Genomic DNA, 24,307 nt, shown 5'->3' on the forward strand with positions numbered 1-24,307 from the left:
TGACTCCTTAAAGAGTCAAGGATTGCAGGCAATCGGCGATAATGTTCTCAAGAATTCACAGGTTTAGGGGGGTTTTTCTGGGAGAAGGGGGGGGGGGGGAGGAAAACATTATAAGTCCCTGATCCTGAGAGGGCACCTGTTGCTGGGGATCAGATCCTCCTAAGGGAAGGTGGAGTGGTTCTGAAAAATAGAGAAGACTCGTACTGAACCACTCCGTGGGTCAGGTCTCCAGGTTTGGGCCGATGCTCGGAACCTCTAGGGGGCAAGTGGGGCTGTGTCTCGCCGAAGGGGGGAGGGTGCACCGAGCACCAAAGGGGGGAGGGTGCACCAAGGTGCTCGGTGCACCCTCTCCACTCTGCGGGGGAGAAGGGGCTAGACGGCATGTGGAGATCGCCTAGATTGGCGACGAGGATGGAGCTCCCCACTGGAGGCATCGAAGAGAGATGGAATGCAGGCAACACGCAGTGGGGGGAGAGCAGGCGCGAAGGATCTTGGGGAACAGGGGAGAGGAGCAAAGCCAGGGGGAGCAGGTGTACAGACGGGGGAAGCTCCAGCTGGCTTGATCAGGTCACAAACCTTTGGTGTGTACTGGTACCCATCATATTTGAAAACACCTGGAGGAGATAGAATACAAGTCCAAGGGGCATGTTTTCATAAAACACCTGGAGATATGTCTGCCCACTCTGTCTTTTAAAACTAACTACAACCATCCATGATGCTTTATATCAAGGACCTACAACCTAGTCCAAATGTAAAATGGGATAAATGAAACTGGAAAGCTCGTGGCAGTGCTTCAAACTCTTGAGTGTGCTGAGAAGGATTCAGCATCACTTCCAGAAGCATCAGAAAGGGCTCTAAACCTGGTAACACACACACACAGCAAGAAAATTCTGTGCGACAGGCAATGAGAGCACAGAAAAACAGTGAACCTGTCACCATGCTGACTAGGACTCACATACTGCCGATAGGTGTGTGAAAGATGCGAAGCAAATTTTCGCCGGACAGTCCCTTGAGTGAAACAGTTGTGGAGGTCTGATTGCACCTTACACAGCCCCTCATGTTGGTGCCGACCAAAATCTCAACCGTGTATCATATGGTCTTCCACCCATCCCAATGCTGTCACTCGTCCTTGCCTTTCCAGGTGATGGGTGCTCCTGCATATATCCGGCCTTCAGAAAAACAATCTCCCCACTTTTTAGATATGTACAATGGCATTTTCCGATCAATGACTTTACCAAAAAGAGCTCAAATATGCCCCATAAATACTATTTTACATATAAAAGAGCTCAAATATGCCCCATAAATACTATTTTACATATAAAAGAAACTGAAATGGAAAGCCATTTGTGATCATTACATTCCCCCTTTGTAAAATATTCAAGAGTGTGAAGCAATAACGGCATGCATATATGCATGCATATAGTTACACGATCTACCCTTCCTCAAAGCTCTTGAAAAGGTTGATCATATAGAAACAGCCCATGGATATGATAGGGCCATTGTGTACGAGTACGGCATGTTAACGAAGTGATACATGATATTGATATACACCCAAAAAGACATTATTTCTACCCAGACCTTTCAATAGTCTTCTCCATCAGGTTCATCTGTATCCTCTATGGCAACTTCTTCATAATCTTTCTCCAATGCCGCAAGGTCCTCCCGAGCCTCAGAAAATTCACCCTCTTCCATCCCTTCGCCCACATACCAATGTACAAATGCACGCTTTGCATACATCAAATCAAACTTATGGTCAATCCTTGAAAAGACCTCAGCAACAGCAGTATTATTGCTTATCATGCATACTGCACGCTGAACTTTGGCAAGGTCACCCCCTGGCACTACTGATGGTGGCTGGTAGTTGATTCCGCACTTGAAACCCGTTGGACACCTGCGCACAGAAGACAAAGGCATTTCTTAGCATTTTGCCCCAGCTTTACACCAAATTCATACATAAATGTCCATTTCACAAGTTGCAACAACACCAAGGAAGACATGCAGGCATTAAAGCTTGAAAGCACAGCCCCCTCCTTAAACCAGGTAAGTCTACTCATTTAAGCAGTTTGAAAACACTGAATCTAGCACAAAAAACATTACCAGTCAACAAACTGCACTGTCCGCTTGGTCTTGATAGTTGCAACTGCTGCATTGACGTCTTTTGGGACCACATCACCGCGATACATTAAGCAGCAAGCCATGTACTTACCATGTCGGGGATCACATTTGGCCATCATACTGGATGGCTCAAACACAGCATTTGTAATTTCAGGGACTGAGAGCTGCTCATGGTATGCTTTTGCAGCAGAGATAACTGGGGCATAAGAGGAGAGCATAAAATGGATACGAGGATATGGTACAAGGTTTGTCTGAAACTCTGTCACGTCAACATTCAAGGCACCATCAAAGCGGAGGGATGTCGTGAGAGACGATATGATCTGTGATATCAGCCTGTTGAGGTTGGTATATGTAGGCCTTTCAATATCAAGGGATCTTCTACAAATATCATAAATTGCCTCATTATCCAGAAGAACAGCCACATCCGTGTGCTCCAGCAAAGCATGGGTGGAGAGAACACTGTTGTAAGGCTCCACAACTGCTGTAGAAACCTGGTATATATATGTGTGTGTATCATGAGCCAGATGCAAGACTACAGTAACCACTTACACTAATTATGCATTCATTACCTGAGGAGAAGGATAGATGGTGAATCCAAGCTTGGACTTCTTGCCATAATCCACTGACAGACGCTCCAATAAAAGGGATCCGAAACCAGATCCAGTTCCACCTCCCGCTGCATTGAATACCAAGAACCCTTGCAACCCAGTGCAATTATCTGAGAGCTTTCTCACTCGGTCAAGGCAAAGATCAACAATCTCTTTCCCCACTGCATAGCCAAACATACAGAATCCTTACAATTGTAGCAGGAGCATGGCCCAAGAAATCTCAATATACCACTTAATTTAACTACACAATGCAATGAATGCAAGAATAATTATTTGTGTGTGTGTGTGTTGCGTACATGATGATAACCACAGGGTTAGCCAACCTAATACGGGGGCTACGGGGTCCAGACTCCAGAGATTACGAAAGCAAGTTGATAATAAGGGTCAAGGTTTATAATAACTCATAAGTGAGTTGTAAGTGAATCCCAAGAGCGACGCTTTTATTGGAAAAAGCTATATAAGTGAGGGTTATGAGTGAAGTGAGTTATTGCATTATTATACCATGCTGGGATTCGGGGCTCAGCAGGTGTGAACACCCCGTGTGTGTGTGTGGATAGGATAAGATTGCCATGTGTCATCAGTTCAGTGTGTGTGTGTGTGTGTGTGTGAGAGAGAGAGAGAGAGAGAGAGAGAGAGAAATGAAATGAAATGTTATATTAACGTCTCTGTGTCTCCAATGGGTGGCCGCATCGGGCACAGGCCGCCGGAAGACCACTGTAGACTAGCCAGGTGCCAACTGCAGAGCCCCTGTGGGCAACCAGCCACTGAAAAGTCGAGATCGTGCATGCCTGTCGACTAGCCCAGAGCCTGGCCCAAAAATCCTCCAGGAACTCCAATGAGAGTGCGTGTAGCCGCCAATGCTCCGCTGCGGCTGGAGAGACCATCCTCCTCGCAGTCAAAATATGCCTCCCTAACCGAACAGTGTACTGAAAAAAGGTAATCTCTGTGGCCGCGGGGGACACATAAGCATAAGGTATCGATGTGTGTGCTTGCATTAGCATAGGCTTGGTCCCGAGGGAGAAGGAGAAGACAAAAGGGTATGATAATGTTTTCTTTGGTTGACAATTTTCACATTTTCCTATTTTAGTTTTCCACCTATGTATGTGTCAGAATACGCAACGGAGATGATGACCAGATCTGGGAACACGAGCAAAACGCATGCAGAAAAAATACAGCACAAGAGAGAGAGAGAGAAATAGGCGTGTAACTCTGCTCTAAATACACAAGAAAATGCCGGGTATGATACACAAGTGGTATGGGGGCTGGGGGCCTATTTATATGCCCCCAGATGAGCAGTCGGCCTGCTGAAAAAGGCTCTCCACGACTGCAGCAAGTCGGCCAGCAGCATGCAGCCAGTCGGCCAGCACTGAGGGTCCACGACAGGTCAAGTACAGTCGGCCAGCACCAGTACACACATCTTGATGTAGTCGGTCAGCAAATGGATCCTCCTGCCAACTCAGGGCTGCCTCCCAAGCCACAGAAAAAATCGGAAAAATAGGAGAAAAATGCGGAGAGTGGGGAAAAATGATAAAACACCTCATTAGGGTGGGCACACCCACAACAAAGGCCCTGGTGTATAAAACTAGACAGGAGATGACTTCTAACACACCCTCTCAGCTCCTGGCTGTGAAACCAACCACAAGGAGCTGGGGTGCCGCCTGAGCAAGTCCTGAGAGAGCGACTTCGTGAAGAGGTCCACCGTACTGTCCTCCGTCGAACAGAACTCTAGCAAGATGTCATCAGCAACGATCTGTTCACGAACAAAGTGCCTCTGGATGACCATGGGTTCCTCCAATGGAAGCCCAAACCTACAATGCAACCTCTGCATCCTCACCACCTCACAAGCAGCATCACAAGCAGCTCAGTACTCTGCCTCTGTCCTCGACAAGGCAAAAGATGACTGCTTCTTACTGCTCCGTAAAACTGCTCCTGGGCCTGAAGTAGATCTCCTCGTGTCCGGATCTCCACCCCAAACCGAGTCACTCCAACCGTGGAGTCGAACTCCATCCAACAATCCCCCTCCTGTGTACAATCCTTCGCATGCCGCAGAAACCACAGGAATTGCAATCCTGTCTCCCAAAGAGTCATCCACAAACAAGAGCTCAACTGCCTCATCAGGAAGCTCCCGTCCAATCTGGTGTCCATCAACCAGATCAATGAACCATACAGCTTCTGAGTCAAAGAGACATAACACTGCTCACAGGGATCAACACCTGTTACGGTGCACAAACAAGTCCTGGAAACCTGATGAAGACCACGCAAGGCCTTCTGAAACCTGTCAACCACCCCCTCTGAATCCGGAACCACAAAGCCTGGAGAAACCACCTCCTTCTGCAAGTAATCACCTGCCACCTGCCTGGCTTTCCGAAAGGTCCCCGTGGAAATAACATCCTCATCTACAAGAGATTCTTTGTCCCGAATACTACGAGACATCAGAGCATAAGTGACCCGTTCAGTTTCCTCTGACTGACGAACACAAGAACTACCAACATCAGTACTAGCAAGTTCCTGCCAACTGCTGCCATCTACTGGCAAGTTCCTGCCAACTGCTGCCATCTACTGGCAAGCTATCCACCATCTGGTCCCGGAAAGCCCGCACCTGTAACGTATCCACACTTAAGTGGCCATTACCGCACTCCCGAGTATCCGTTGCGGAGAATCCTCCAATCTCCTCCCTGCCTGAAGAAAATGAAACAGCGGTGTCCACCACCTCCAGGTGCACGAAAGCCGAAGTCTTCATGAGTGCTACTGAGGAATCTTCACCATTCTCGGTCTTCCGCTTGGGACACTGCCTTCAATAGTGGCCTTTCTCGCCACAATCATTACAGGTCCTCTCTGCCTTTAGTTTCTCGCGGTCAGTAACAGACTTCTTCTCAGAAGACTTCTCCGACGAAGCCTTCCCTTTGCCCGTGTTACGGCCTTTCGACCGTTGGCCAGTTAAGGCCTCCGAACCTCCACCCTGAGGAGGGTTCGTGAATCGTTCCTCCTGGTCCAGGACCATAGGCACAAGCTCCTGCCACGTGATGGTGCTGAGCCTGCCACTGGTAATCAACGACGAGTAAAATGCTGAGTACGAAGAGAGCAAGTGCGACAGCAACGTTATGGCCATATCCTCTGACGATATCTCCTTCCCAGCCTGAAGAACTTCCTGCTGAAGAGCCTGCAGCTTATTAATATGCTCCCGCATTGTCGACGACTTTGCAGGGTTCATAACCCGCATCTATACTTCCAAGAAAATCCTCTTCATGGGCGATACCCTGTTGTAAAGAGAGGCCAAATGCTGCTATATACCTCTGGCCAACGTCATATGCTTTACATGATTAATAACCTGCGGTGTGCAGTTGAGAAAGATAAACGAACGGACCCTGGCGTTGACACGATCCCACATCTGTGTCTGAGCCTCCCGGTCCTTTCGGGTCGACGGTAACTCCCCTTCCTCTACTTCCGGCCGTGGAACCCCAACAACGACGAAATCTACGAGGTCGTAAGACTCCAGAACAGATTCCATCATAACCTTCCATATGCCGTAGTTGCTCCCGTCCAACTGACGGTCCACTGGGAACGTGGGGAGTGTCGGGATCTTCACATGTCCCTCGGCCATCTCAAATAGATCTGCCATTGCGGGGATGTACTCTGAAAAGGGTGGGTGGGTGGGAACAAAGAAGAACTAATACCTGCAAGTGGCTGTCCAACAAATCAGCCTGCCGTCCTCTTGCTTCTCCTCTTCCCGAACAGTCCAAAACAGTCCACCAATCAGCCACACAACAGTCCCCCTCTTGCTCACACAAATCCCAAGAACTATCTAGAGTAGAGCCTGGAGCTCTGATACCATGTCAGAATACGCAGCGGAGATGATGACCAGATCTGGGAACACGAGCAAAACGCATGCAGAAAAAATACAGCACAAGAGAGAGAGAGAAATAGGCGCGTAACTCTGCTCTATATACACAAGAAAATCCCGAGTATGATACACAAGTGGTATGGGGGCTGGGGGCCTATTTATATGCCAGTCGGCCTGCTGAAAAAGGCTCTCCACGACTAAAGCAAGTCGGCCAGCAGCATGCAGCCAGTCGGCCAGCACTGAGGTCCACGACTGGTCAAGTACAGTCGGCCAGCACCAGTACACACATCCTGATGTAGTCGGCCAGCAAATGAATCTTCCTGCCAACTCAAGGCTGCCTCCCAAGCCACAGAAAAAATGGGAAAAATAGGGGAAAAATGCCGAGAGTGGGGAAAAATGATAAAACACCTCATTAGGGCAGGCACACCCACAACAAAGGCCCTGGTGTATAACACTAGACAGGAGATGACTTCTAACAGTATGTAGTGTACTCACATGTGTGTAACAAGGGCGTATGTGATGTTCTAATCTGCAACTTGTGTAGGTGCTGGTCCCAAGGCTGTAGGGGTACAAACAGAGAACGTGCACCTTGTCATACAGCCATATAACAGTCGTAATCTATACACGGTGGCCGTACAGCAGGCACAGGCTTGGACAGGCTGTACATAGGGCTGAAAGCCCAGAGCCGTGCAGCAAGCACTAGCACACAGCATAGTACACACTGCACAGTACACAGTCAGAAAGGGCTGGAGCGCACACACAAAGGGAAAAAAAGCATGAACAACAGTTCTAAGAAAAACTGGCGCAAGAGAAAAAAATGTGAAAAGCATCTCAAAGTTATGCGTGCACAACTTGAGTTGGTGCAACGTGCCCTTATAAATCCTCAGATGACCCCAAGATCGATAGCCTCTTGATATTTTTTGTGTTACACGCACAGATGTGGGCATCCTTAACCCTCTCTTTTAGCTAGGATTACGAGCTTTTTTACGCATTGGCTCCTTCTCTTTATGGGATTTTTGGAAATTTGTTGTCCAAGGACCTGGCCGACAGCAGTCGACAGGTAGGGGCAGTTCCATGACCTATAAATCGGCTAGAGCAGTTCATTGTGAAGTCATCTGATCCCTCATAGCTGGGCTGGTCATCAGCATAGATGTTACCTTTTGAAGGCCATGATTGGCTAGGATCTATATACATCTTGATACATATATACAGAAGACACTGTTTAAGCAACATCTTTCTCTCTTCTCTCTGTTCATCTTTACATTTTTGCATAGTTCTTATTACAAACATTCTTCCGCATATTACATTTGGGGGCGACAAGAAGGAGAAAACAAGAGCGTATGTAGACTCTTGGTTGAATAGGTTGTTGAGCACTCACTTTGAGTTCCATCCGTTTCTGGATGCTCGGGAGAATCAAATGGTATAAGTGTTCAAATCCTTTCCTTGGTAGAAAGACTTGAAGTAAAAACCTGAGAAATGGAACGATTTTAAGCAATGTTTTCGGGCTGAATTTGTTCAACCTGAGGATGAGTTTGATGTGCTCAATAAACTAATGAAGCTTGACATCCGGGATATGCCTTTTGATAGCTATGTACAAAAATTTCATGACTTAGCCACCCGCAGTCCACATATGGATCCACACTATTTGTGTGGATTTTTCCTATATGGATAATTGGGCGATTATCAGTATGAGGCTCGTAAGAGCAACTGTACAAGACAGCAGAGGATGCTATCAAACCACCAAGATCTTCAACGAGACTATGGCGGGTGTCACGTGCACACCAGTCAGGTGTACAGTGACATGGCATCATTCTAGCATCATTAGCATCATCAGGAATCATCAAGCATTTAATCATGATTTATTCAGGCATTTTATGGGCATTTTACATCAGCCGACCAGTATTTATGCTATTATTGGCATTATTTATTCAGTCGTGGACATTCAGTAGCTGGCTGACTGCATTAATGCTGGCCGACCAGCAGCCCTCACTCATTTTACATCAGCCGACCAGTATTTATGCTATTATTGGCATTATTTATTCAGTCGTGGACATTCAGTAGCTGGCCGACTGCATTAATGCTGGCCGACCAGCAGCCCTCACTCATATAAATGGAAGAGCCTCTCCATTCAGCATAGCAAGCTCATCATTGAAGCATTCAGCCCAGTGTGCTCCAACGCATCTCCATCAGGAAGCTTTGGGAGCAGCATAACAAGCCCACGCATCAGCATATCAGTAACGCATCTTCATCAGCATCATCTTCAGCAAACGCATCATCATCAGCCCTCAGATCTGCAAACGCATCTGCGTTTCATCATCAGGTCAGCATTCAGCATCTGTTCCAAAGCTTCCTGATGGAGATGCGTTGGAGCACACTGGGCTGAATGCTTCAATGATGAGCTTGCTATGCTGAATGGAGAGGCTCTTCCATTTATATGAGTGAGGGCTGCTGGTCGGCCAGCATTAATGCAGTCGGCCAGCTACTGAATGTCCACGACTGAATAAATAATGCCAATAATAGCATAAATACTGGTCAACTGGTGTAAAATGCCCATAAAATGCCTGAATAAATCATGATTAAATGCCTGATGATTCCTGATGATGCTAATGATGCTAGAATGATGCCATGTCACTGTACACCTGACTGGTGTGCACGTGACAGCGGGCAACACCAAGAGTGTCTCGAAGATGAACACCACAAAGAAGGCACATGGAAACAGTGAGTAGTTTTGAACCCGTCTTCTTTCATGATACCTAGTTTGGTAGGCCTTCTTTCACGCTAGAGCTCTATGTGGGTGACAAGAGGGAGCAGACCCAAGAGTTTGAGAATTCATGGCTGAACCGAGGGAATATTCACTTGGAATTCCACCTTTCCCAAATAAAGGGAAGATACAGATAGTACAAGGATTCCTCAAGGGAAAGGCCTTGACAAGGGTTCCTCAAGAGGAAGGCCTTGACTAGGTGGAGGGAGTTGAGGTACAAGCCGATTACAAGGGCTGAATTTCTTCTGGTGGAAGATGAGTTCGATGTAGTGGCCAAACTAGAAGATTTGAGAAAGAGATGCGGGGTGTGTTGTATCTTCTGATACTTATTCCATAACCTGTGCCGTACCGGGGGAACACGCATTCTTTATTGTGTAGATCCCTGTGATTGTAGGCTACCTCATGGATACCACGGACTAATGCGAAGGAATGATAGCATGACATTGGATAGTGATGTGCACTCTTGACGGCATGATTGTCATGGTTGTCAAGATTGATACGGTGATTTCTTCATACACCTTTAGCTTTAGGGATAACGTCATTTATTCTTGAATAGACTATCCATGACCATTTTAGATACTAATCCCGAATCCATCTAGTATCTGGAAGCCATCGACGAAGGACCAACATAGGAAAGGGCCATTGATTTGTAACTCCCTGCTACGGAGATCTAAGCTGTTCTTCTCTTGTTCAGGCCTTCTAAGTTGGGTTGCTGCTTCTCTCATTCTTTCCTTGATCTCTAGTTCTCTGGAAGTGGGGAAGTATAGTGCTCTTGAAGTGGGGAAGTATACTACCTCCGTTCTTCGGGCACTTATAAGATCCCTTCGTATTTTTAGAGTATGTTGTACTGGGGGTTGAGAATTGCTCTCCTGTGGCAATAGTTCCTCCCTACGTGCTCACTTCTTTGTCCAAGCTCGATGGCTATCCCTTGGCAGTCTATAGAGCTTCCCTTTCACGCTCATGACCATATCCTAGGATTTCTTGGCAGAGTTACCAAGGAACGAGAACGGGGGAACGTTTCGACCTTGGAAACGGGAATGTTTCGGGGGATGGGGGAACACCGCATCATATATTTCCTTTTGAATTTATTTATTTTTAAATTACATTGAAATTATAGATGTACAAAACATAATATACTAAGAGAACTCCAAAACGGACAGGTGAATCAAATTATCTATAATACATGATAAATCAAAACTACATGGTACAATGATCAATCATGGAAATGACGAGTCTGCATATGTGGCAACGACAGAATCCGCCTATCAACTGCATCTCCCTCTGCTCTGGGACTACCATTTGAGTCATCATCGCTATGAGACCCGAAGCCAATGAAACGCTTGTCTATGAACTCCCCAACCAACATCAAGAAGTTATAGGCAAAGCGTGTGTCGCAATACTTCAATAGATCCTTGAAGCCACTCTTGCGATAGACTGCAAGAATATAATGATGGTGTGTGATGAACGTCACCACCTCTCTCCCCATCTCAATGACAAGCAAGTAGTATGTCCTTCAAGAGATTGTTAAGACAATGGAAAATGCATGGACTAAAACATGTGGGGATAGCGTGCCTCTATGATTGCTCCTACTGCCCTGTTAGCATTTTTCCCCATATCTAATAAACTGCAAGACATTTGAGGCCCCAACATACTCAATGGCCTCACTCCAAATATCAACAAGTCTCTCTGTAGTCTTCCCTCCTCGGAGTTGTCAATGCAACTCACAAAGTATAACTTACCCCGTGAGTATGCAACGATGCTCTGAATGGAGCGAGACTTTGTGCCGCTCCAACCATCTCCAATGAGAGTGACCCCATGCTTCTGCCACCCCTCTCGGATAGTCTCCAATGATAGCTCAATGGATGCCTTCTCATCCTGCAAAAGCTTGGTCCTCAAAGTCTCAAAGCTTGGTGACTCAACCAGTGAGGTGATAGCTCAAGTGGTGAAGGTGTTTGCCTAGGACCAAGAGGTCCTGGGTTCAAAACCCCCCTTGGTGCTTCCTCGACTGCATAGCCTACAAGTGGATAAATACGCGTCTACGGATGGTGAAATTTGGTAACTATGGGAGGATCTCGGGCCAAAGGCCAATTGGAAAAAAAAAACTTGGTGACTCAGAAGTGGAACCAAACCTTGCAATCTCCTAAACCATCTCCTTGTAATAAGGAGATCTTGCAGCATTGAAAGATATGCCACAACTATAAAAGAAACGAGTAACAACTACATCTACATGTGCCTTCTACCCGATGGAATGGAAGCACGAGAAGGAACCACAAAGGACCCTACATGAGAAGCCCTGGAAGGAGTGGAAGACGGGGGTCCACCTCCTCCTAAGCCCGATGAAGAAGAAACCACTCGTGCCATAGGTACCAGTGGCCTCGCTGGTTTGGGTGCATCCGATGAAGTTGCGAATGCGGTAAGAGCAGCCTTCTTTGCATTTGGAATGAGAGGGCAGGAGTTGATGCCGTGGCCTCTCTCTCCAATGAGATGGGCATGGACTCTATCCGTTCCTCCATTCTTCTCAATGCCACAATAGCGGCACTTCCACTTCCTTGCTCCTCCCTTGCTAGAATATTTACTAGTGCTATCAACGTCATCCCGCCACTTCGAAGCCATTGCTTGGAGACGAATAAGACCACTGACAAGTGCTGCTTGAGCCTTGGACTCTGGTGACGGTGACTCTAAGCACTTTGAAGTTTGCACTGTGCAGGAGCAGGCAATCAGCAGCAAAGTAGCGAGCAGCCGGTGGCACACCCCGGATGGCACGTGGCAAGTTCTGGAAAAAAGACCATCGGCCCATGCTGTACAGCAAGCCCAGTGTCATGTGCACAGTGGGTATCTACCGTGTGCTATACGCATGCAAGACTAGTTTCGAGGCTTGGGGAAGCTTGGAACTAGGCAGGCTGATTGACGAGCTGAGTTAGGGATATACTAACGGGCGGGCACCCAAGTATGGACGGGCGGGCGGCCAAGTGTGGACGCCCGATGACCGGCCAAGAGCCTATAAAAGGGTGGCCAAGGTTAGTTATTGTGCATAGAGAGTCTCGCGAGTTTGTGAGAGCTCTATGGTCTTGGAGCCTGGATCTAGTGCAGACGTGCACCTGCTTTATGCAGCCAAGGCCGGCAGCAATCTCGAGGCCCGCGAGGGCAGCTTCGCGGCGGTATGGGACGTCGTGAGGAGGAGATTGGTCGGTACGTCAACCTAGTTAGCTCAGCTCGTGGCTCGGTGGGGACAGCCAAGACTGTGGGCTCGCCCACGGCTGTCATGGTTGGGAGGTGAGTCAGGCCTGCACCCCCTTGCTTGTTTGTTTGTTCGTTTGTTTGCAGGATTCGAGTTTCGAACCAAGATCGATCACGAGGGAAGATCCGTGGGGATTTGACAGTGGTATCAGAGCATACCTCGTGAACGAGCAAGTTGGTAGGTAGAGAAGGAGAGGTCGAAGAACGGTATGTGAAAAAAAAGCTTGCTGTTTTTTCTGTGCATACTGCAGTTTTCAGTTTGGTGTGTGCTTTTTCTTCATCTAAGAAACCCATGTTGATGATGGGAGATGGTAGTTTTAATTGGGTTGATTGCTTTTGCAAAGAAGAGGCCTTGTGTGCAGTCGCATATCTTGCAGGAAGAGAAAACAGAAAAAAAAAAGAAAAAAAGCATGATGCTTTTCGTTGCTTTTTGGCGCATGAGAGAAAGAGCGAGAGAGAGAGAGAGTCGAGTTGCTGTGTCTGCTGGCTGAGAACTGCTGCACTGGCCAGGTGTGTTGCGTGTGTGTCGTAGGCGTGGGGGCTACTCACAGCTACAGGCGGCCAGGCCTGCTAGGCATGCGGCCAGGCCCGTGTAGCCAGCCCAAGCCAGCGCCCAGGCCACGCAAGACCGGCGCACAGGCCAGGCACGGTGAGCGCCCAGGCCACGTGGCCCTGTGGCCAGGCGTAGGCTCAGCTTACGTGTGCGCACAAGCTCTGGCCGGAACGCACCAGGATACGCAGGGTACACGTGTGGGTTGGCGCAAGCGTAAATCTGCCGTGAAGCACCCGGCGGCGGCAGTCGTGATGGCAGCATGGTCGACGTCAACAGCTGGCGACGTCAGCAGCTGGCGACGGCAGCTCCACGAACGGGTTAATCCAGGAGGAGGAAAAAAGAAAAAAACAAAAACGCAAGGAAGCATACGTTTTTAGTGCTTTCGCTTTTGTTTTTTTTTAGGGGAGTTTAATTTTTTTTTTTAAAAGTCCTCCCCTCTCTAAGGTTTCCAAGGTTTTTATTTTTTTTAAGACTTTAGAATATATATATCCATATATATATATATATTAAAATATATATATTTATTCAAGAAAAAAAAAGAAAAGAAAAAAAACACAAAAGCTAAAGCAAAAGCTAAGCCTAGCTTTTGCAGATTTTCGGCTTTTGGGAAACCTTTATAATCCCCCCTCACGTGGGCTTCTTGCCACACATCTCTCGAGTTCTCAAGTTCTCAAGTTTTCAAGCTCTCAAACTCTCAAGTTCGCTCGCACTTTCATTGTGCAAAGATCAAATTTTCTCTCCACGTACCCTCTTCACGATGTCGACCCAAGAATCAGAGTTGGAGCCCCTCGTGGAACGCGAAGGCTTGCCGGCTACGGAAGGCACTGATGCCGATCTTTTTGACGAGTTTGTGTCAAAATCAGATTTCCAAGAGTTCAAAGTAGCTCTCGAAGCTTCTTCAGCGGAACGTCAGGCACAAATCGCAGCCCAGATGCAGGCTTTGCAGAACTCCATCGCTCTATTGACCACTACCCTCTCTACTTTCTCGGGAATGGATACCTTGGCTTCTGCCTTAGGCCCCAATATTACTCCGGAACCGTTTGGGGGCGAGCAAAAGCAGCGAACCAAGGAGATCGTGGACACTTGGCTACAGAAGTGGCAAGTTCACTTTCAGTTTCATCCATATGATGATGGAAAGAAGATACAGTTAGCAGCAGGTTTCCTGTCCGGCAAAGCTTTGCATTGGTGGAAGGAACTGAACCCAAAGCCAACGACTTGGGCACAATTTGAAGATATTTTCAAGAAGGAATTCCTCAAGAAAGAGGATGACTACGATGTTGTTGCCCGGTTTTCAGCTTTGACCATGACCTCGCAGCACCTCACTTATGAGGTCTACCTCCAGAAGTTTCGTGACTTGCAGATGAAGGCTACAAAGATGGATCCCACTACTCTTTTGGGGTATTTCGTAGCTGGTTTACCCGACTCGTACCGTTTACAGGTTAAAAATAATAAATGTAAAACTTTGGACGAGGCCATTCATTCAGCTCGTATCTATGATGATACGATGGTCTCTTCCAAATCAAAACCCGTTACCGAGCAGGGGAACAAGCATAAAAGAAAGTTCTCCGCACCTATGGCTAACACGACTGAAGGCAAGTCTTCGGACCAACCTTCGAAGAATACAAGTTCGACACCAGCGAAGAAACGACTCCTTAGGGCTTTAAAGCTCAAGAAGGAAGGACGTTGTTTTATCTGCGAAGAAAAAGGACACATGCGTAACGAGTGCCCAAAGAAAAAGGGTACCAAGTCAAACGCAGGACCCAAGCCAAAGGCAGCTAACCAGTTGTCTTTGACAGGTACGTCAATTACTGTACTTTCTCGCCCTAGTACTTGTTCTGATTGTCTGTTCAATTCTAAGGTATTTGGCATGCATGATCTTCTCCGAGTTTATGGAAAAGTGAATGGCCATAAAATTCACATTCTTTTAGACCCTGGCAGTTCGCATAACTTTGTTAACTACAAACTTGTGCAGAAATTGAGTCTTGACACGACACTCAGCGACCATACCTATGAGGTACGTCTACCAGCGGGCAGACAAGTTTGGGATCGCAAGGTCGAGATACTTCCAATCCAAATTCAGGACTACAAAGATACTCTGGAATGCTATGTCATGCATCTGGAAAATGTAGACTTGTTATTAGGGATTGAGTGGTTTAAGACTCTTGATGTCCAGATAGATTGGTCTAGTCATATTTTTTCTTTTCAGCATAGGGACACCAAGTATAGTATTTTAGGTGATTGTATTCATCCCTCTCAGGGACCTCTTGTAAATACAATTGATTTTGGAAATATAATGAATTCTTCTTTGTACACCGCTTTCCATTGTGTATTGATTCCACTTTCTTCTTTTCTCATCTCTTCATTGGATGTGAATGAATTAAGTGTGTTTGAAAGCAAAGAATTACAGAAGATACTTGATTCGTTTCAAGATGTATTTCCTAAGGAATTGCCATCGGGTTTACCACCTGAACGGGCAGTAGATCATCGTATTGACTTGATCCCTGGTGCTCATCCTGTGAGTATTCCACCTTATAGGATGAGCCAAGCTGAGGAAGATGAGTTGGCTAAACAACTCGAAGATTATTTGAGGATGGGCCAGATCCGTCCAAGTAAATCACCTTGGGGTGCACCTGTGTTGCTTAGGAGAAAGAAGGACAATACTTGGAGAATGTGTATAGATTACAAAAGATTGAACAAGTTGACAATTAAGAACCGTTATCCTCTCCTTAGATCAGATGACCTAATTGACCGGTTAGCAAGAGCGAAATATTTCACGAAGATAGATTTGCGTACTGGCTATCACCAGATACGTATTCATGAAAGGCATGTCGAAAGAACCGCCTTCCGGACTAGGTATGGCCATTACGAGTTTCTCGTATTACCTTTTGGGTTAACCAATGCTCCAGCCACTTTCCAGCAAATGATGAACGATCTTTTTCGTGAACATTTGGAAAAATTTGTGGTGGTGTTCCTGGATGATATTTTGATTTATAGTCGTACTCTTGAGGATCATGTCAGACACCTCACGATTGTCTTATCTATTTTAAGACAGAATCGACTATATGCTAAATTGAGTAAATGTGAGTTCTTTATGACCGACATCATTTACTTGGGACACAAGATCACTAGAGATGGATTGAGCATTGACTATGACCGAGTTCAGAAGGTTTTGGACTGGCCTATACCGCGCACAGTGAAACAACTTCGTTCTTTTCTCGGTTTTGTTGTTTTTCTTTGGAAATCTGTACGGGAGTACTCTCAGCTCACACTACCGATGACCGACTTATTGAAAGGTCGTGGACGTAAGTCCAATCAGCCTATCACTTGGAATAACGATTTGGATATGGCCTTCAAACTTTTGAAAGATAAAGTCAAGGAAGCACCTATCTTAGCATTGCCTGATCCTAGTCGGCCTTATGTTCTTGAAACTGATGCCAGTGACTATGCTATCGGGGCTGCTTTATTTCAAGATGGTAGACCGGTTGCTTTTGAAAGTAAAAAGCTAGACGACACTCAATCTCGTTGGCCAACCCTTGAGAAGGAGCTTTATGCTGTGATTTATGCTCTCAAGGTTTGGAGACATTATTTATATGGCTCCAAGTTTGTGGTATTGACTGATCATCAGTCAATCAAGTATGTGTGTGATGCGGATGATTTGAGAGGCAGGAAAGCTCGTTGGGCAGAGTTAATGCAAGATTTTGATTTTGAGATCCGTTATAGGAAAGGGTCCATGAATAATATTGCAGATGCGCTTAGTCGGATTAGAGAGGTGAATACTTTGTCGTTCACCGAGATTTCTACTGACTTATTTCAGTCATTGAGAGGGCTTTGCAGGACTGATAGTTATTTTGGTCCATTTTGGCAGAAGATCCAGGACGGGAGCTCATTGATTGACCAAGACTCGGTGACTGAGCAGTCTACCATTCAGGCTGCAGGAGGTCAGTGGATGATTCGGAATGGTTTACTATTCCGTAATGACAAAATTTGTGTACCACAGATCCCGGACATTAGGTCCAAGATTCTGAGGGAGTGTCATGACGCCCCTTCTGCTGGACACCCTGGAGTACACAGGACACTATCTTTAGTGAAACACACTTTTTATTGGCCGAAGATGAAAGGGTATGTAGAAGATTATGTTCTCAAGTGTCAGATTTGTCAGGCAAATAAAGCTGAACGCTTTAGACAGGCTGGGTTGTTGCATCCTTTGCAAATCCCAGGTAATAAGTGGGAAAGTATTTCCATGGATTTTATTACCGGATTGCCAAGAACACATCAAGGCCACGATTCTATTTGGGTTGTGGTAGATCGCCTGACAAAGATGGCTAGATTTTTACCGACCCGGAAGACTATTACAGCTACGCAATTAGCTCGGCAGTTTATCGAGCAATTGTTTAGACTGTACGGGTTACCGCAGGACATAGTCAGTGATAGGGACTCTAAGTTTACGAGTGACTTTTGGAAACTTGTTTTCGAGAAGTTGGAAACAACTTTGAATTTGAGTTCCTCTGATCATCCTCAATCTGATGGCCAGACTGAAAGAGTGAATCAGATTTTGGAGGATATGCTTCGAGCATATGTATCCAAAAGACAAAGTTCATCGGAGGATTATCTTCCTATGTTAGAATTTGCATATAACAGTACTAAGCATACGAGTACAAGGTTTAGTCCTTTCATGCTTATGTACGGTTTTCAACCAAGATCACCTGTTACAGTAGGATTCTCAGGACTTCAGCATGATGCAGCACGTAATTTTTTGCAAGATATGCAGGAAATGTTACAAGTTGCGAAGGAATCTATTAGAAGTGCTCAAGACCGAGACAGGTTTTATTCTAATAGACATCGTTCACCTAGAGAGTTCTCTGAAGGAACGATGGTGTATTTGCGAGTTCCGAAAGATTCCGAGACTTTACGGACAGGTAGATCTCCGAAATTATCCCCTAGATATTGTGGACCATTTCGTGTTACACGACGGATTGGTTCAGTTGCATATGAATTGGATTTGCCTTCTCATGTGAAAGTTCATCCTGTATTTCATGTCAGTAGACTTAAGGAAGTACTGGGTGGAGCAGATCAGTTAGTTACTCCTCAAGAAATTATAGATGTCCAAGACATGACATTTGTTCCGCACGAACCTGAAAAGATTCTTGGCTTTCGTGAACGAAGATTGCGTCATACGCTTATCACGGAATACAAGATCAAGTGGAAGGATCGTGTTGAGGAGGACGCTACATGGGAGACACTGACTTCTCTTCAGAGAGATTACCCTGGCTTTTTAGTGAGCTCACGAGTGAGCTCTTAGAGGAAGGGGAGTATGTCATGTGCACAGTGGGTATCTACCGTGTGCTATACGCATGCAAGACTAGTTTCGAGGCTTGGGGAAGCTTGAAACTAGGCAGGCTGATTGACGAGCTGAGTTAGGGATATACTAACGGGCGAGCACCCAAGTATGGACGGGCGGGCGGCCAAGTGTGGACGCCCGATGACCGGCCAAGAGCCTATAAAAGGGTGGCCAAGGTTAGTTATTGTGCATAGAGAGTCTCGCGAGTTTGTGAGAGCTCTATGGTCTTGGAGCCTGGATCTAGTGCAGACGTGCACCTGCTTTATGCAGCCAAGGCCGGCAGCAATCTCGAGGCCCGCGAGGGCAGCTTCGCGGCGGTATGGGACGTCGTGAGGAGGAGATTGGTCGGTACGTCAACCTAGTTAGCTCAGCTCGTGGCTCGGTGGGGACAGCCAAGACTGTGGGCTCGCCCACGGCTGTCATGGTTGGGAGGTGAGTCAGGCCTGCACCCCCTTGCTTGTTTGTTTGTTCGTTTGTTTGCAGGATTCGAGTTTCGAACCAAGATCGATCACGAGGGAAGATCCGTGGGGATTTGACACCCAGGCTGGTAGGTACGACTGGCTGGCAGGTACGGCAGCCAAGCTCCAGCAGCATGTGGGTGTGATGACGCGGCAATGCCCAGGCTAGCCACTACATCCTACAGATGTTATAGCCAGCTGCCAGGAGCCTATGTAGAATAGCTATGACTGGCTACGCAAGACAGCACAGCGCACTGGCACAGGTACCTAGTATATGGAATCTACAGACGAGACAACAGGCAGGCAACGAGCGAAAGTAGGTGGTCGGCGAGCGGGCAGCATGCGAAAGACTAAAGTAGTTGGTCGACCTATTTTATGAACATCAGTGGCGCAGGTTTTGACACTTTCCAACCACTCCTCCAAAACGGTCCGTAAGTGGGTAAGGGAACGTTCCACATGGCCATTCTGTCTGACAAAACGTTTCGAGCTGTTCCGTGGCGTTCCTTGGATTTCACACGAACGAAACGCCGTTCCCGCATTCCAGGTGGGCGGAACGGTGTTCCATGGTAACTATGTTCCTTGGGCTAGGCCCATGAATCCTCCAAACAGTGCCGGAGGAGAAGTATCCTTCTCCCCTCCCATGTGCGTGTGGTAAGAGTGCACGTATGTGTGTAATTGAGAATGTGTGCACGTGCGATTATTTATCATTTATTGTTTTCATCATCCCTATCTCCACAGATGGTCTCCCATACCTGTCATCCTTTCCTTCCTAGCAACCTTTTCATTGCTTAGGTCTCCGATTCCACTCCAAAGTCTCATGTAGATCTGTGCATCAGTTCCACTTGTCTCCTAGCCCTTCATGCCCTATCCTTGAACACTTCTTTGGTCTTCTTTTCCTAAGTATTGAGTCTCGCATCCTCACTCCACCCCTTGGATGATCATCATCCCTTTTAACCATTTTCCTGAAAGCCTTTCTTGGTATGCCCCAAGTGGCATCCGCCTCACAGGGCTGCCATTCCCCTTGGGTCTTGTGGAGCACCACCAACCAACCTCTTGGAAATTTCTTCCATGTCTTGTGTTACTCTCCTTGGATTGTGCGCCTTCATCCGGGACTATATTAGTGCTTAGCATTGCTAAAATTGATGCTGATACAATGTTGCCTATTCACCACACCACCAAAAGATCAAGACACAAGCGATGGTTTCATCCATGCACAATGCGAGACATAGGTAGCAACAATATCTCAAAATTAGCCTGAAGCTCTTGCAATGGCATCAAATCCATAACCTGAGGGACTTGTTCTAACATAGCTGGTAACGACAAACCCCATGCACTTATAACTTTCTCATTCGATCAAGGCAGATCGATAGTAACATTCTCAGCTGCAAGACAATCATACATACATTTAGTGACCAAAAACAGGGGCTACTTCAAGGGTCAAATATCCAAAATATTAAGGGCATACATAAGGCTGAGAATCACAAATTGGTAGGGATCCTCCATCTATTAGCAACAGGCAAGACTCACAAGGTCAAGCCAATGCTAATTAGTGCAACACTTACTGCAGATTGAGTATTGGTATGTTCCTATTTGATGAGCTAGTGTGAAGTGAGGTCAAGCCAATGCTAATTAGTGGCTCAATCGTGAAACACTTAGTGTTAATTGAGGATTGGTAAGTTCCTATTTGATGAGCTCGTGTGAAGCAACCTTAAAGTTATGGACACTCTCACCTATGGTCTATATAAGTGAGGATTAGGCTCATTGATAGGCATTCCCAAGAGAGTGGAATCCTTGAGAAGCAAGAACCGGATCACACTTAGGTCCAGATCACACTCAGGTCGGCTTGAGGAGTTACACCTGAATGGTGGTTCTGTTGATATGGGACACCTAGGCTTGGGTTAGCCAGGCATCCTGTTGGTCTAGTCTCAAGCTTGAAGTTGCTACCAACAGGAGCTGTGGCTGGGTGGTAAGCTAGCCTGTCCCTCCAAGAAGGTTCATTGGACTAACATATATTTGAGTTTTGCATGTTAAACTAGTTGAGAGATCCTTCTTATCCAAATTGGTTACAGGTCAAAACCCTAGGCCCCTATGTGTATGTTTCAATGCCTACACGTACCAAACCAAAAGAGTGTTCAAGGCCATGTCTCAGGCATGGTACTGACCTGTGTAATGACCCCGAGCAAAGTTGTTGGCTGCATCTTCCTTGCCAGAGATCAGTTGCTCAGGATGGAAAAGCTGTCTGTAAGTTCCTGTGCGAACTTCATCAATGACCGTAGGCTCCAGGTCAACAAAAATTGCCCTCGGAACATGCTTTCCAGCACCAGTTTCGCTGAAAAATGTGTTGAAAGCATCATCGGCTACTCCAACAGATTTGTCACTGCAAAGTCAGTAATTAGCGTCAGAACATGCCAGATCCAATGTGAAGCTACTGGCTTCCCAGATTCTCAACTACAGACCCTAGCTGCGAGAAACCTGAACCTAGCTTTTCAATTGAGAAAAACCTAACCCTAAATTCTTCTGGCAGAAACCCTGAACCTAAACCCTCAACTGCAAAGAAATGGACTCTGACCTTTGTAAAAGCCCTATCCTTGGCTTCTCCACTGCAAAATCTCTAAGCCTATCTTCTTTATTGAAAAATCCCTAACCCTCTGCATCAAATCAAACCCTGTCTTCTCTCCTCACTGCAAAATCTCTAATTGCTAACCGTAGAGACTCAGAACGTATCCACAGAAATTGTCTTCTCTACAAAGCATTCTTGATGTGCAGAAAAACTCTCTCTCTCTCTCACACTCACACACACACACACAAAAACACAAAGACAAAGATCAGACAGTCTGCAAACGCGAGCAAACCTGGGCATTCGGCCATCGGGGAAGATGCCATGTTCGAGACAGAAAAGCTCCCAGCAAGCATTACCCACTTGGATACCGGCTTGACCGATGTGGATGCTGATGATCTCTCTCATGGCAAGCTGAAATTTGCAAGAGCCCAAAGATGAGATTTACCTTAAAGTTAAGGATGGAGAAGGGAAGGAGAAGGGAAAGATAATGAACTCTCTATCTATCTATCTGTCTGTCCCTCTATTATGTCTCTGATTCTGTGAAGACGACCACCAAGGGGCCAGCCTGGATGTGGGTAGGGAAAAAAAATATCCTTTAGGGGGTTTACACACGGTAGAAGGGTGATGTCCTTTAGGGGGTTTACACACGGAGATCTCCCTCGCGCGGGGTTTACACACTTCTAGGTAGAAGTGTCAAACCTCTCGAAGAGATCTCCCTCGCCCAAGCTCATGAATGGAGAGTCTCTCTCCCAACTCACGAAAGCTCTCCCAGTTCAAGCTTGTAAACCTCCTTAGGGCTTTTTATCACATCTCATATTGAAAAAAATCGGTTGTAATTTATTTTTTTCTATGGTGATTGTTGGTATTAAAATTACACATGCAATTATGGTAAATTCAAACCCACTATCTCCACGTTGAGAGGTATGGGCAAAATTAGTTGAAAGTTTGTCGCTAAGATTTTGAATACTTGATAAGTAGCTTTTCACACAAAAAATTGGCCAAGGTCATGATATTTCCTTTTATCCTTAGTTGAAAAGTTGTTTTTTAAAAGCATTGGTGCATGCCATTGCCTTGTGCGCAATCCATTTGGCAAATTGATTATTAAAAGATGATAGGAGGCTTCACGACGCACCCAACATAACTTAAAGATCCTCTGTTAAAGGCATAACTTAGAGATCACTTCATAGAAATAACACGAAAAAATAACTATGGGTTATCAAAGCCTAAAGGATCCCCTTATTCTCTCCTTCAATTTTTTCCCCTTGACATTCCACACTCTTCTTCTTTAGCTTGGAGATCCTCTAATATCTACTTCATAGAAATAATGGAAAAAATAATTATGGGTTCAAAAAATTATATCAAAGCCTTAAAGGATAACCCCTTATTCTCTCCTTCAATGTTTTGTCCATGATGTTCCACATTAATGACTTTTCTACTTCTTCTATTGTGTTGGCAAAGCTAGGCTTCTTATAGAGAAATCTTCTCTTTTTACAAATGACAAGCGAAGGAGTCTATGCTGGGTCTGGACAAAAAAAAAACATATATTGGTTAACTTTCTCTTTAATGCATATTTAAGGAGGGAAAGCTCTTTGGTGGATGGACATCAAAAGAGAATGGCATTGTTGTGTGCCATGAGAAAAGCATACAATGATTAAATTTCTATTCGATGCATATTTGATGAGGGAAAGCTTTTGGTGGGTGGACATCAAAAGAGAATGACATTGTTGTGTGCCATGAATCCATGTGACAAAAATGTTTCCTTGACCTCGCATCCACCTCAAGACATTGTCCTCGTGTCTAGGTAGACTGTGAAAAGGGAGTGTTTAACCCATGGATGTGGAAAAAAAATTGGTAAGCAAGTCTTGATGAGCACTTTAGAGTGAAAATAGCAATATGCATAATGTAATATACTAGTTATTTTGTCTTATTGAGTTATTTTCATTGTATTATGGAAAGGAGGAGATGTTGAGGGGGTCATATTCATTATTTAGAATTAAGGGTGGAGAACTTTAAAGATGTCAATTTTGTTCAAATTTGGTGTTTAGAATGTCTCTTTTAGAAGATAAATTTGAGTAGGCAAAGGTTCATGTTTCATATTTTGGGATGTTATGTGATGGATAGGTTGAGCTTACTATGGATTTTAGGCTAGTATAATCTCTTATATTAGGTTACACAACAATTTTGATAGTTTTGGGCACGACACAAGTCATTTTTCTTGAAACAGGATTTTAGAAGGGTAGATGGACAAATTTCGGATGGAGTTTAAAAGATGGATCAAATGATGCTAGATCTTATACTTCAGCTTGTAGAGAGAGAGAGAGAGAGAGAGGGGTATTAACATCGATAGAATGCAACACAAGGGCGTATACGACCAACGGTGGGACTTGAACTCGGGTGGATCATGGTCATTATAAGGGCCCTCGCACTAGCCAATCTGCCCCACTTGTGGATGGCAGAAAGGTAGTGCGAGGGTCCTCTTTTATTACACACACACACACTATGGGAGAGAGAGGTATTAACATCGGTAGGATGCAACACAAGGGCATATACGACCAACGGTGGGACTTGGACTTGGGTGGATCATGGCCATTATAAGAGCCCTCGCACTAGCCAATCTACCCCACTTATGGGTGGCAGAAAGGTAGTGCGAGGGTCCTCTTTTATTACACACACACACACACACACTACAGGAGAGAGTTGTATTAATGTCAGTAGAACGCAACACAAGGGCATATACGACCAACGGTGGGACTTAAACTCGGGTGGAGGAGAGAGAGAGAGAGAGAGAGAGAGAGAGATTTTGTTGTAAAAAGCTGCCACCTCTCTCTCTTCTTTC

General features: G+C 45.8%; 1 protein-coding gene across 1 annotated transcript; it reads right to left on the reverse strand.

Annotated features, from left to right (window-relative positions):
- Positions 1-1,328: 1,328 nt before the first annotated feature.
- Positions 1,329-22,252, reverse strand: LOC147615757 (tubulin alpha-1 chain-like). Its single transcript, XM_086778354.1, has 5 exons — positions 21,764-22,252; positions 21,074-21,288; positions 2,685-2,884; positions 2,098-2,606; positions 1,329-1,891 (listed from the first exon to the last, which is right to left on the reverse strand). Exons 1-5 carry the CDS (start codon positions 21,874-21,876, stop codon positions 1,582-1,584), a joined length of 1,347 nt encoding a protein of 448 aa, XP_086634480.1. The 5' UTR covers positions 21,877-22,252; the 3' UTR covers positions 1,329-1,581.
- Positions 22,253-24,307: the final 2,055 nt, after the last annotated feature.

Source organism: Cibotium barometz, chromosome 39 (assembly GCF_041138505.1).
Source record: "Cibotium barometz isolate CiBa-2024 chromosome 39, ASM4113850v1, whole genome shotgun sequence".
NCBI lineage: Eukaryota > Viridiplantae > Streptophyta > Polypodiopsida > Cyatheales > Cibotiaceae > Cibotium > Cibotium barometz.